This window comes from Urocitellus parryii, chromosome 4 (assembly GCF_045843805.1).
Source record: "Urocitellus parryii isolate mUroPar1 chromosome 4, mUroPar1.hap1, whole genome shotgun sequence".
Lineage (NCBI taxonomy): Eukaryota > Metazoa > Chordata > Mammalia > Rodentia > Sciuridae > Urocitellus > Urocitellus parryii.
The window spans coordinates 45,487,590-45,502,773 of NC_135534.1; the positions used below are offsets into that span (position 1 = coordinate 45,487,590).

General features: G+C 39.8%; 1 protein-coding gene across 1 annotated transcript; it reads left to right on the forward strand.

Annotated features, from left to right (window-relative positions):
* The first annotated feature begins 5,587 nt into the window (after nucleotides 1–5,587).
* On the forward strand, nucleotides 5,588–14,184 carry LOC113200878 (mas-related G-protein coupled receptor member A-like). Its single transcript, XM_026414473.2, has 2 exons — nucleotides 5,588–5,667; nucleotides 13,173–14,184. Exons 1-2 carry the CDS (start codon nucleotides 5,588–5,590, stop codon nucleotides 14,182–14,184), a joined length of 1,092 nt encoding a protein of 363 aa, XP_026270258.1.
* The last annotated feature ends 1,000 nt before the right edge of the window (nucleotides 14,185–15,184 follow it).

The window sequence follows — 15,184 nt, forward strand, 5'->3', positions numbered from 1 at the left end:
CAGCTGAGCCAGCTCGATCATTTAATTCTTCTTTGGCTCCTTTAGGCAGTGGCTAAAGCAGCAGACCCTCCAGATGCTTCTCCAGAGGGCTCTACAGGACACTTGTGGAGGAGGAGATTTTTATCCCCAGGAAACCTTGGAGATGTAGGAAGCAGAGTGGGGCAGTGACATGGGGCCTCTGACTTGGTTGTCAGGTGTGGGTTTGTGAGTGAACACTGCCCTGCAAACTTGACCTGCTTCCTTGGGGAAGCATCTTCTGGTCTGTAGCTGGAGCATTGTTGCTTTGTTTAGAGTGAATGAGTCTGTAGATCCATTAGTCAGATCTTTTGGAAAATATTGTCCTTAAAGATAACATCTCTGACTACATACAACCAGTCCAGTGCGTTTATGAAAAGCCCTCTGGTGACATTTGTCCTTAACATGGTGACATGTTGGCCTTGGAGTCTGGTTATGAAAATCATGTCTTTCCCCTTAAAACTCAACGTTTATTTAGCTCTTATCTAGACCAATGTAAAGTCTAGAAGCATGTGGAACACACATCCCTGTTTGATATTGCAATCTCAGTGTTGATTTCAAAGTGGAAAATATCTTGGAAAACAATTATTAAGAGTTTACAGATGAATTAGGTTTGGGAAGACAACTTTCACCTCACAATTGGACACCATTTGTTCTGGTTGTGACTTTCTCTCATTCTAATCGTCAGTCCTCATGGGGACAGAATTAAAAACAACTGACCCTTCCGTAGGTATGTCATTTATCTTCATTAAAATTAGGTCAGTATAGAATTCAGGACTCTTGGGTACCAGGGATCACTCATTCCACAAAGAACTCAAGTAGAAGGAATGGTCCACAATGAGATGCTGTAACAACACAGCAAGTCCCTGTGGACCACAGACATTGAGGCTGCCCCTCAGATTTACCCTCAGCATGGGGAACTGACGATTGAATTCTAAGTATTCAGGTGACAGTAAAAAAAAAAAAATATATATATATATATATATATATATACACACACACACACACACACACACATATATATATATATATATGAAAATACCATCCTTAGTTTTAAATTTTTTCAACCAAATATGTTGATGACTTTTTTAACATAATTTACCACACAGAATGCAAGTTCCCTGACTCTAGATCAAATACTCTCCCAACTCCAGCACTGAGCGGATTCTGTATCAATTTCCAAATGCTGTAGTAGAGCTTAGCTGCAGGTGAGAGTAACCTGCAGATGGGAGAAAACAGAATGTCCTGTTCCAGCAGAGTGCTCTGATGTGATGTCATCAGCTCCGCCTGTGTACTGTCATGAAGATCAGCACTAGGTCATGATTTCATCACTTACACAGCTTTTGCTAAGAATTTTTTCCATTATGAGGAAACCCACAGAGTAACTCCAGAATGAGGAGGGGTGGTGTGATTCATCTTTAAATTAAATTAATATTTTAGTCCTCCTGTAAAACTTAAACTCTAAATCTTTTGAATCTCCCATATGAAGGATGTTTGAACAGTTGTGAATGGATTTTTTTAGAAACTTTGTTATTAAATTCTGCAAGTCATATTGGGACTCTTTTGAAATGAGTTTTCTACGGTCTCTTGGTCTTTAGTTAAACTTATATTTCTAACATCCTGTCATATGTGAGAATCTTGAACAGCCACTGAGAGAGAAGTGATGCAAGACTGGGCCATTGGTGTTATCTGTAGTCTTGTCGATTCATTTTTAAAAGAGAAATCAATGGCAAATAAGATAAAATTTTAATATATGCTTAAAGTCACTGAAGGGCATGTAAATGTTGACTATATTATTTTATGGCCTAAGTGCCTAATTTATAGACTTCTCCAACATCAAGACTGTCCTCATTTGTGGTGATTCTGATATCCACATAAAAGTTCATAATTTCTCCATCTTCTAAACATGCCTTCCTTTACCCTAGTCATCCACCCCGATCTAACCATCCAGTCCTGCATTTTATCATCACTCAACATTGGTGTGATCTCCAAAGTCTCAGTTTCAAGTTCCCCCTGCCTGACCCTCACCTCTGATCTGCAGATAGGTTTTCCCTGGAGCCTCATCTCCAATGATCAATCCACTCCATCCGCATTGGGTCCAGTCTCTTCACCTCCATGGCTCACTGACCATCACTGCCTCACCTCCATCCTGGCCACCTTCAGATTCCAGAACCTACCATATAATCACTACCTTGCACACACGTCCTACCCCCTTGCTACAGTCCTCATTGCCAATTTACCAAACAAAACCCCATCTGGTTAAATCCATCTGTCACTCACTCCACACCTGTTCTTAGGACTCAATGTGGCTGGTATGTGCCAACTTCCTTATATCTGGCGAGAAGAAGCAATTTATACACATGTTAAGAAATGAATGTTAATGTGGAAACAAATATTTACAGTTCAAAACTATAATCTTAACTATTAAATGATTTAAGGACAAACCCTTAACAAGTTGTTGCAAGAAGCTTCGGACAACCGTCACTTACAGGAAGGAGGACAGAATGAGGTGGTCACGGACAGAGGATGAGAAGTAGGAGGAGAGTCAGACCACATGTTGAGAAACATCACGTGACGACAGACGTGATGCAACTGGACTCAACACGCTCACAGGGAAGTCTCTGCGCAGAAAACCACAGAGCTGTCCAGCATCTTGAGAGGACAGACAGCACCTAAGTTCCCTCTGGCTCCTGAAGGCACATCTCAGGGCAGAAAGTATCCTTTATCGACTGACCATCCCAGGAGGCTGCTCCCATCGACACAGGCCGGCTTGCCACATCCAGCAAGAGAATGGAGGAAAGGTAAGACTTTATCAAGAGCTTATTTCTATAAAGTTGCTGCTGTGTCTTTCCTCTCAGTCCACAATGGGGTGGAGCATTCAGGGATCCCTATGACCCACAGGAAGAGACACAGGAGATCTGTGTGATCTCCCTCCTGGTGACTTGGGTGCTCTCAGACTTGACAGTGGGGCATTCAAAGCTGCTAACCAAGACTGTTAATTAGGGTCCATCTTCATCCATTTAACCTTATGGCTTCTCTTGCAAACTTGTCCAACTGGTAACTCAAACAGTAGAACTTTCTGACCAGGGAATACACTGTGTGGTCCAGCCAGATCACAGACAGTTGTAGCGCACATTCTGTAGCTCAGCCCGATTGCAAATCTCAGCCAGTGGTCTTGCCACATAAGAGACAGTCTAATGCCCTGCCCAAATTCAGAGCAAAGGCAATAGCCCAGCCATCTAGAGAAATTGAAAGAATTCTCTGCCAGCCAAGGATCATCAGAAACTGCCCTTCAAAATCATAGTCTAGGGCTGGAGTGTGGATCAGTGGTAGGGCACTTGCCTAACATACATGAGGCACTGGGTTCAATTCTCAGCACTGCATATAAATAAATGCATAAAATAAAGGTCCATTAACATCTAAAACATCTAAAAAAATTTTTAAATATCATAGTCTATACCACATAGTGAAAGTCTATCCCTGCCACAGAACCAGTAAAGAACAAAATACAAAAGTCTCCACAAATATACAGACATCAAAATATAATACAAAGCTTACAAAGACTCAGTAGATCAGGACTAGCAAAGTCCAAACGGGGGGAAAAAACAGACCCTAAACAAAGGGAGATCTATGAAATGTCAGGGGGGAAAAAATTCAGAACAGTCTTCTTTAGAAAGGTCAATGAACTTCAAGAACGTAAGGATAAAATAATCAAATGAGGTGTGGGAGCAGATTGATGATTGAGAAGTGATCATGTCCCCAGGGAGACATCAATTTCAACCGCTCTTCATTCACCAAAGTACCTTCACAAGAGTTAAGGAAGAGTCCTACTGCCTGAATTTAGCATAGTAATAAGAAACATTGCACCATAAGGAAACAGTTGCCAGTTGCCCAGATCAACTATGAGTAGCTCACTGTGGAGAGAGATGCCCACTGCTTGAGGGAGGGGGAGGGAATTAAATCCAAGCCTTAGATTTGAAACCCAGTATCAGGCCCATCACAGTGAAAGATGGTGCCAAGGAGAGCCACACAGCCCCACCCTCAGGTCATTGTCCAAGAACTGACTCTCTGGATGTGCATTAGCCTGATGCCCAAAGGACTGTCTCCACCATTCATATTCCAACCTTAGACAGCATATCATAGAACAAGATTCTACCTGCGGGAGGAAGGGCAGGAAAGTAAGCACAGGACTTTGCCTTAATGTTCAGTGCCAGACACACTGCAGCGAGACCTAGCAGCAAGCAGAGTAAAAATGCCTTTCTCCCCCAAGCCAGTGTTTCTAGACCTGCTCAGACACCAGCCAGAGACCTGTGCCCTAGAGAGACAGACCTGTTTTAATCTGCATTATCCCCAGCCTCAGCGTGGGCCCAGGGTGCACTTCCAAGAATGCGCCAGTCCTCGTAGCTGAGACACTTAGGTGTGATTCAGCTTAGTATGAGCCTTCCCCCAACCTCAGGCTGCATGGATGGAGCAAAACTCTATCCACTGAGGATTAAGACAGGGTGAGGCATAGTACTGTTCCTTGGAACAGTGTTGGGCCAGTGACACTTAATACTGGGAAGATTCTAATGGTAACTGATCCCAGGTCAGTGCCCATAGATAGGGCCTCTGGACCTGCCCCCATTGCCGGTAGAAAATTATGTGACCCCATTGATTGGAACTATGTCCTGGCCAGCATTACTGTGGATGGTTGTAGGTGTCTCAGCCATGAGTTTATAGCAGCATGGGTCACGGTCATAGCCTGTGCTATAGTGGTCTTTATGTGCTGTGGGCCCTAAATATGACACAGCATTGTGTGCCACAGGACTTCCCACTCCTTCCCTTCCCCAATCCCAAGCAATCAATAAAGAGAGTGTAATTTTCTGTTTGAGGGAAGAAAAAAGAGTTAGATACCAAGTTGTTTCATTGAAGCATAAGTCTAGTCCCTCTATGGTGAAGCCCAGGGCTGGCACAGCATGTCTGACCAAGTGCTAGTGACTGACAAGATATGTGCGCCTACTGGGGCATCAGGCAGAGAAACTACACTTTTTGGACAGTCTCCTGGTTCATTTGAAGAACTCATCAATTGTGGATTTGGGATAAAATGGGACGTGAGGTACCCTCTAGTGGTGAGATATTGACAACATGTCAGCAACAAAATTACCACAAGTCTGAAGTTAGGTCACCATCTAGTGGTGAAACTGTAGAAGAGACCACAGGCATAAAGAAAATAAGCACCCTTCTAAGAATTTGTGGAAGGACAGACACAAAGTCAGTTAACACTAGAATAAATACCCAGTCCTTCAATGTGCATGTCATATAGTACATGAAGAAGAATCAAGAACTTTCAGGGATGAGTGTGGGTAGAGAGTGTTCTTAGCAATGTGCAACTCCTCAAGTTTAATCTCCAGCACCAATAAAATACAAATCTCAGGAAACCATGCTTTCACCAAATGAATGAAGTAAGATTCCAGAAAGCGACCCTACAATAACCAACATGGGCTGGCTCATATATAAGAACAGAGGATTGAAAACAGCTGTTTTAAGAAACGTAAATAGCATGTGGGCTGCTGGAACGGGGTAGAGTGCAGCCATGTCAGAATGTGATCCTGAGATGGACGTGTTCTTCGTGATCTGGCACCACAAGATCACCATCTTCACGGCCCAGCCTTGGTGGAGCTGACCTTCTGGCAGAGGATGCCTTTGAGTCTCTGCACATGGAGCCCTTCTCTAGCCTGCAGTTTCCAGATGTGGTGAAGCCTCAGGATTCTGGAGGCAGTGCCAATGAACAAGCTGTGCTGTGAAGGCCCCAGGCCCATCCCAGAGGCCCCTTCCTTCCAATAAAAGAGATTTGTGTGCTTAAAAAAAAATGAGCTTCAAGAAAACAGAGGAAAAATTCAGTGCTCTATCAGATAACAGAGAGGTTGGAGTAATTTTTTAAAACTTAAATACTTAAGGTGAAAAGTATGCTAAGTAAAATTTAAACACAATAGATGGCACCATTGGAGTAGGTGGAACAGAACAAGAATTAATAAACTCAAGCTTATGAGAAATTTGAGACAGCATTAAAAAATAATCATGTGGATTATTGGGACTAAAGAAGGACATGAGAATGTCAAAGAGTTAAAAAGCTCATTCAAACACATAATAACAGAAATCTTCACAAACCTAGAGATGGATACAAATATGCAAGTACAGTAAGGTCAAAGGTCACCAGTTAGATTCAACTCAACAAAGTAACCCCAAGACATTAGCAAGCTTCCAAGTTAAAGGAAAAGATAGGATTCTCAATGATCCAAGGGAAAAGAAACAACAAATAATGATGTTCTAGTTTGCCTTACAGAAGACTTCTAAGAAACATTACAGGCCAGGAAACAGTAAGATAATATTTTCATAGTTCCAAAGGGAAAAAAAAATCTACCAACCAAGAATACATATCAAAGCTACCTTTTGGAAATGAAGAAGAGATAAAGGCATTCCCAGATCATCAAAAGCTGAGATAATTTATCACCACCAAGCCCTGCAAGAAATATTTAAGAGAGTTCCTCACACTGAAAGGAAGGGATGCTAATGTATAAGAAGAAAACACTGGAAATTATGAACTCTCTGGTAAGAGTAATTATACAGACAAATTCAAAACATTGAATTGGAATACTATTATAAACATAGTGAGTAAACCATTCATATCTTTACCATAGAGACTAAAAACAAAATAATTTTAAAATAATTAAATTAATATAGTAAGAGGTAGGCAATACAGAAAGATGTAAAATTGAACACAAAAAGTTGCAATAGGGGAAGGAATCTATCTAAAGGGTAAAATCCTTTTTAAAAATATTTATTTTTTTAGGTGTAGATGGACACAACACAATGCCTTTTTTTTTATGTGGTGCTGAGGATCAAACCCGGTCCTGCCTGTGCTAGGCAAATGCTCTACTGCTGAGCCACAATCCCAGCCCCAAGTGTAAAATCTTTAATGTCTTTATTAGTGTATTATTGTTATACATAATAAAATGGTTCATTTTGACATAATCATTCAAGAATTGAATATAATTTGCTCCACTTCAGTCCCTAGTACATCCCCTCCTCCCTCTCCCTGTTGTCTTTCCTCTACTCTACTGGTCTTCCTTCTATTTATTTATAGATTTTTCTTTAATTAGTGCTTTATAGATATATAGAGAGGTGAAATTCACTATGGTATATTCATATATGTATACAGCATAATTTGGTCAATTCATTCTACTGTTCCTCTCTTTTCTTGTCCCACCTCACTCCCCATCAACCCTCTTCCTCTGCTACCCTGATCTCCCTTCTATTTTTATGGGATTTCCATTCCCCTACTCTCTATCCTTATTTTGGTCTAGCTTCTACATATGATAGAAAATATTTTTTTCTTGACTTTCTGAGTCTGGCTTAAGGCATTAAGTTTTTTATTAGTAGTATGTTTTTCTTTTCCCAATTTTAGGATCAACATTATGTTTCTATCATTTTTAAATAGCTTATGATAATCAAAATATGTTTTTTATGCCCCATGATAACATTAACGCAATAGTCTATAACAGATACACCAAATATAATAAGCAAGTAATCAAAGCATAATATTAGACTAAATCACTTAATCCCCCAGGAAGACTGTAAGAAAGAGGGAAAGAAAGCAAGTAACTACAAAAAAAAAAAAACTTTTAAAAATGTAACAAAATTCAGTAGTAACACCTTGTCTACCAATAATTACCTTAGACATAAGTGGATTAAATTCTCCAATAAAAACACATAGAGTGATTAAATGTATTTTTAAAAGATCTATGCAAATATTATATTTTATGCAAATGGAATCCAAAAGAAAGCAGGAGTGATAGTGGTTCTATCAGATAAAGTAGACTTTAAATCCAAAGCAAACAAAGAAAGAGAAAGAGAAAAAAAAACATGGAAAGTCATATACAATTTAGAGGGGTCGATTCAGCAACAGGAAATAATAATTATCAATATATACACCCAATATTAGAGGACCAAATAAATTAAATCAAAATTAGTAGGCCTAAAAAGAAAGATAGACTTAAATGCAATAAGGGAATGGACTTTAACATGTCACTTCCAATAATGAACAAATCATTCAGACACAGTACCAACAGATACCAAAATTAATTTGTGGAAAACTAGTATGAATTTTTATAATGTGTGGTCTAACTCAGTAAATGGGAAACTTTTATTGCAGCTTCAATCTTCTCCATAAATTACCAAATCACCAAAGTTAAGTTATACTCTAGACCTATTGGGCCTAGCAGATACCTACAGAACATTCCATCCACATCTGCAGAACAAAAAAATTGTCTAAATGGCACTTGGACCATTCTCCAGGATGGATCATATGGTAGGCTGCAAACATGTCTCAACAAATATTTTTAAATTGAAATAATATTCTGTTAATATCAATTTCTATCATAATTCAATAAAACTAGAAATCAAAAACAAGAAAACTTTCAAAATCATACAAAAAGATATAAATTGAACAACTTATTCCTGAACAACCAATAGATTAGAGATTAGAAAATTGAACAATTTCTTGAAACAAATGATAAAACACTACATACCAAAACTTATGGAATATAGAAGAAGCAATAAGAGGGGAATTTAGATCAATAGACCCGTAATGGAGAAAGAACCAGGCACCATGGTGCCTGTCCTCAGTCTCAGCCACTTGAGAGCTGAGCAGGAGGATTATTTGACCACCTGAGTTCAAAAACAGCCTGAGCAACAAAATAGCAAGACCCCATCTCAAAAGCAGGAGGGGTACAGGGGGTAGAAAGGTCTCAAATAAATAACCTATCATTGCACTTCAGGAACTAGAAAAATGAGAACAAACCAAACATAGTACTAGTAGATGAAAGGAATAATAAAGACCAAAGATAAAATAAATGAAATAGATGCCAAAACAATACAAAAATCGACAAAATAAAGAGTTGACTCTTCAAAAATATTTAAAACTTTTTTAAAAAGACAAAAAATAAAAAAACAAAAGAAACAAAATTGGAAACCCTTAGCTAGACTAAGAAAAAAGAGAGAAGACTGACATGAACAAGACAAAAAAAGAAGATATTACAGTTGATACCACAGAAATACAAAGGATCATAATAGGCTACGGTAAAGAAATATATGCCTCAAAATTGGGTAGACTAGAAAAAAATGAATAAATTCCTAAACATGTACAACCGACTAGTGCTAAATCATGAAGAAATACAAAATCTGAGCATATCAATGAGTGAGAAGATTGAAACCATAATAAAAGTCTCCCATCTGCTGAATTAGACCACACATTATAAGAATTCATACCAGTTCTCCACAAACTTTTCCAAAAAGTAGAAGAGAAGGGAAGACTTTCAAAGTTTTTTTAACAAGGCTAGCATTACCTTAATACTAAAGCCAGAAAAAGACATCACAAGAAAACTCTAGGCCAATATTCTTGATAAACATAGATACAAAACTCCTCAACAAAATTATTAATAAACTCAGTTCAACACATTGAATCTGCTTTCATGGTACAATTGTCAATTCTTCCGTGTATGTAGGAACAAGGTGACATGTAAGCATTGCATGAGCTGCTATGAACCCAGGTTTTATTGTTTTACCTCCTTTTCAAAATTATTCTACAGTATGCATCTGAAAGGTCTAAAGAAGAAAACAGATGGACAAAACTCTAATAACTAAGGAATATTTCAAGAAGGGACTATTTACTGAGTTGGGCAGAATTTAGAGGTTACAATGCATTGTGAAGCACCCTAAGGCAAGCAATGTGAGATACTATTTCCACCCTCAGATTGGAAATAGGGACAAAGGAAAGAACGGGTGCTACAGAGAAAACAGTCATAACTGTAGCTGCAGCCATAGGAGAGGATAATCAGATAGAAGAAGCCCTGTCATTGCCAATGCAAGGTCTAAGGGGAAAATATACGCCTTATTCATTAGAGAGTAAGCTTTTTTTCACTTTAAAATAATGCTTCATTTCCAGTTTACAGTTAAACTATAAACATATATTCTGTTCTTTGAAAATTACAGGTTACACAAGGTGTATAGTAGGATCCCACTTTTATTAAATAGTATGATAATTAGTACCTATTTGTGTACAAAGGAAAGAGCTAGCAAGGATAATCATCAGGCTTTCTTGAACAGAGAGAAATATTTAAAAATGTGGTGACTGCCTCAATTTACGCTACATTAATTCTGACAAATTAGAATGATTTTCCAAAATGCATGTGCTTCTTTCGTAAATCTTTTTTAAAAACTTGAAAATATAAATTAAGAAAGAATCCATGCAGGCAAAATTGCAAATTAACAGAATGTCATTTTACTTACAAATCACAGAAAAAAAAAATCTGCAAGGGCAAGTGAAAGGTCTGTGAATCCTTAAAAATGTATTTTGGAAAGTGTTTCTCTATGTTAATTGGATAGATGGGTGTTTGAAAGTACTTGTATTTCTATTCCACTGAAAAAATACCTAAGACCAAATAAAGAACTTGTTCAAAAGTTCTGTTACTAGAAAATGCAAGTGCATTTTTGAGAAAAGAATATTTGAGAAAGGAATTAAGCAGAAGGAATCGCTCTAAAACTAAAACTAAAAAAAAAAAAAAAATCACTTAACACAGACAGAATGACCCTCCCTTCATAGGCTCCACCATAACCTGGAAACATGAAAACTTGCCCTTCACCCACAAGGCCACTGGACATGAGATTGAAACCCAGGCCTCTGGAACAAGTCAGAGAATTATTACTGGGAGCAAAATGTCAGGCCCCTGACTGTCCCATAAAGACTACATTAAACTCATAAGAAACTGTTCAGAATTTTAGTTTGACTGCTCCAACAGAGCCAATTATAATAATGACTTAAACAGAAGAGTGAAAGGGCAGCCTTGAGCTGGAGGCTCCAAGGCATCAGACATCAGAATTCCTTCTAAATTGCTGCTTCATTATCCCTAGAAAGTATCCTTAGCCTAGTTGTCCTGTACGGTTCCAGGCCACATCAGGATTTACCTTAAAGAAAGACGAAGGAGACTGGGTGCAGTGGCATAATCCTGTAATCCCAGCAACTTTGGAGGCAGAGGCAGGAGGATTGCAAATTCAAAGCCAGCCTTGGCAACAATGAGGTGCTGAGCAACTCAGTGAGACCCTGTCTCAAAATAAAATACAAAAACAGGACTGGGGATGTGGCTCAGTGGATAAGTGCCCTTGAGTTCAATCCCCAGTACCAAAAGAAAGAAAGAAAGAGAGAGAGAAAGAACGAGGAAGGAAAGAAGGAAGACTAACTCCTTCTATTAATCCTGTGACCCAGGATTTGGTTACATCAGTTATATCACTTCTTCTCATCTTCCATTGGTTAGCACCTAGTCACAAGGCATTATCAACATTAAGAAAGACTGGGAAATGGGGTCCTTTTCTGATTTAAACCTCTTAGAAATATTATGTGACAGAAGGAGAGAATAGATATTGAAGAAAATTAGCAGTTTCTACAGCCATTGACTATCTCTCAGATTCTCTGCTCACATGAAAATATTTTGAAAGCTTCTCAGAAATAATAAATGATATGAGAGAAGACAGTGGAAAAGACTTGGAAGGGGTTCCAGGAGTCCAGGAGCTGGTGTTGGAATGGTTCTTCTTACTGTAATCTCAGAAAATGCCTTTGTCTATTAAAGTCTCAGTTTCTTCCTGCGTTAAGTGAGGATAGTATAATAGATGGTCTTCAAGGCACAAGGAGTTCATTGACTGGTGAACAAGTCCATCATGACTCATTCCTTACTGAGCCTCTGATTTTATGAAGAAGACAAATATATCACGCCCTAAAGACAAATGTACCGGCTGCTAAGATCCCTGAGTAGAAATAACACAGGTTCTGGTTTTCCTCCCACAACTTTTTCTGGCCAATCAGGGATATGGAAGCTGTGTCTCCACAAAAGCACATGATGGATGTGATCCATTCAGTCCTGGATCCTTGGAAGATGGTGCATCCTCTTTCCACTTGGAGGCTTCTTGCCCCTATAAATCCTCTGGATTCTGAAGTCATGAGTGCCTTTGTGAGGCAGGAAAGGGCTTCTGGATTCTCATATCTGTTTCTAACTGACTTCCACACACCTGTCTTTTTTCCCTGTTTAATTTGTTTCTCTTAGTCTGTTTCTGGGGTTTATATATGCTACACTGTTTTTTAATCCACAATTCTAGCTGTCATCTTGGATCACTTGGAAATTACTCTTCTGCTTTGCCTGCACCCATGTGTAATCAATACACAATGGTGGTGGATCCCAAGGACTGATTAAAAGGGTGGAACTTTAGGGTCCAAAAATCACAGTGTGAGAGGCCAGGGATTGTTTGTCCTGCAAATCTATCTTTTCCTTGGTGTTGATGAGAAATTCAGCTCAAACACAAACCCTACCCAAACTTTCAGTTATATGAACATATGTAGGTAATTCTTCTAAACATTCTCAGAGCTGTCCACAAAAAGAATGATGATGAATGAAATTTCCTTCATCTTAATATAGATTTGTGTCCCTATATCTTTTAATGTATTTTCATTTAACCAAAGTCTTCAATACTATTAGACTCTGCATTTATTCATTGAATAAATATGATACATAGCATGCTCCACATCAAGTAAGATGCTAGGAATACAAACAGTGGGTCCGTGCGACCATCTCTACTGATACTTTGAGCCATTTCTAGCTCATCAGGCTCAGCCATCCTCACACCTGTCCTAGCAAGAGCTCACATTCCCCATGGCCCTAAAACTTAAGATTTTCTTTCCTCTCCTTAGATGGAACACTCTTAAGTCATTGGGTGTCATGATCACCTGTTTCTCTCTGAATTCCTGCACTAAGAAGAAAAAAAAAAAAAAAAACCTCTGGCCCAGAACAGTGGGATTCAGGACCTTAGATAAAGCATTTTGATTGGGGGAATTAGAATCATAAAATTTTTCCAGTGTCAATAGAGGTTGCAGTGCAGAGAGTCCAGACTTTAGAGTAAGCCAGAAATCGGTTTTTATCCAGGTTCCAGGTCTCCATGGACTTTGATAAGTCACTCAACCTCGGAAAGTCTCTCTTTCCTCCTCTGTTAACAGTCTGACGGTGCTTTCCACATAGCAGGGTGGTCCTAGAACAGTAATCATGCAGCAGGTGCTCATGTCTGGTTTGTGTTCCCAGGAGCACCAGTGGAGTGTTTCCGAGCGCAAACCCAAACATCTCAGCCTGGGGGACGGAACTCACACCAAGGAATGACAAGGAAGGGACCGTTCCTGGAACTTTCAACAAAATGATCCTGATCCCAAACGTGGCCATCGTCATTTCCGCCCTCGTTGGACTGGCAGGAAATGCAATTGTGCTCTGGCTCCTGGGCTTCCGCATGCGCAGGACCGCCTTCTCGGTCTACATCCTCAACCTGGCGGGAGCCGACTTCCTCTTCCTCTGCTGCCACATTATAGATTCCGTGCTGGTGCTCGTCAAGTTTTTCTATCCTAACACGATCTTCCTCCCCTGCTTTACCACTGTGATGATGTTCCCCTACATCGCAGGCCTGAGCATGCTCACCGCCATCAGCATCGAGCGCTGCCTGTCGGTCTTGTGCCCCATCTGGTACCGCTGCCGCCGCCCAAAGCACACATCTTCTGTCATGTGTGCTGTGCTCTGGGTCCTGTCCCTGCTGTTGAGCATCCTCAACAGGTATTACTGTGGCTTCCTGGATAAAAAATATGAGAATAACTCATGTCTGGCATCGAATTTTCTCAACACAGCATGCCTGATTTTTTTATTTCTGACTCTCTTTGGGGCCAGCCTGGCCCTGCTGTCCAGACTCTTATGTGGCTCCCAGAAGATGCAGCTGACCAGGCTCTACATGACCATCCTGCTCACGGTGCTGGTCTTCCTCCTTTGTGGCATGCCCTTTGGCATCCACTGGTTCCTGTTAATCTGGATTAAGATTGATTTCAATACACTGTCTTTTGGTGTGTATCTGCTGTCAGTTGTCCTGTCCTCTGTTAACAGCTGCGCCAACCCCATCATTTACTTCTTCGTTGGTGCCTTTAGGCAGCAGCTTAAGAAGCAGACCCTCAAGCTGCTTCTACAGAGGGCTCTTCAGGACACCCCCGAGGAGGATGATTGTGGAAGCAGCTGTCCTCAGGGAACCCTGGAAATGTCAGGCAGCAAAGTGGAGCCGTGATGAAAAGCCTCTGGCCTGGCTGTCAGATGTGACTTTGGGACTCAACACTGCCTGGCTACAAATGACACTTGTCTGCTTTTCTGTGGGTTTTATGCCCTTGAAATGCCTCAATGATTCCCCAGTGTCTTTAAAAAGATTATTTGAATGTGACTTTTCTAATTTTCCTAAGTTAAAAGCATTAATCTGAAAATACACTATCTCCATCATTCTTGATATTACCAATAAACTTATCATGTTAACTTCCTTCAGATCTTCTTAGTGGATGCTTTTTGTTGTCATGGAAAGAATCTCTTTCTAAAACCATAACTGTCTTGTTTGTGATTGTTTTCTACCTGACATTACAGAAAAAGAAGATAGCAAATAGTTTCCCATGAAACATCACATAGAATAACACCATCAGTAATCGTTTTACACTCATGAAATCACAAGATTCACTATGCTGAATCTTTTAACAACCCTCAGTATGTACTCTGACATCAACCAAAACACAAGTCCTTAAAATATTTTTCAAGGAGAGTGCCTGCACATACTTATGCCACAGATCACACCATGATCTACTCTCACTCTTTTGTGATCCCAAAGAGGAATCCCTCGCCTCCAGCCAAGAGGAATCCCTCGCCTCCAGCCAGCTCAGTTTAGTAACCAGTAATTTAGGATACCTATGGATGCAGAACCTGAGTGCTAGATGAGGAAGAGAACTTCACCTGGAGTCGGGTAACCTGTATTCTCAAATACTTGAAATTTAAACTGATAACTCTTCAGTTTTGCTAACCACACTAACTTTTCGCAGTAGGCATGAAAAGATAACAGAATGTGGATAGAACAAAATGGGAGGATAGACAATTCATAGTGACATTGTTCATGAAAGTTTAAGGTTCTTCAGGGAACAGTTATCAGAATATGGACAAAAGGAAGCAAGCAAGCTTTATCCCTGTGCCTTCACATGTATTTTGTCATAATTGCAGGATTCCTCTTAAGAAAGGCCATAATGCTGCAGGGA

Bases quoted from the DNA above. Each gene is read 5' to 3' on its own strand.
- LOC113200878 (XM_026414473.2), top strand. From the start codon at position 5,588: ATGTCAGAATGTGATCCTGAGATGGACGTGTTCTTCGTGATCTGGCAC. The intron at 5,668-13,172 runs GTGGAGCTGACC...TTGTGTTCCCAG, and splicing joins ATCTTCACGGCCCAGCCTTG to GAGCACCAGTGGAGTGTTTC.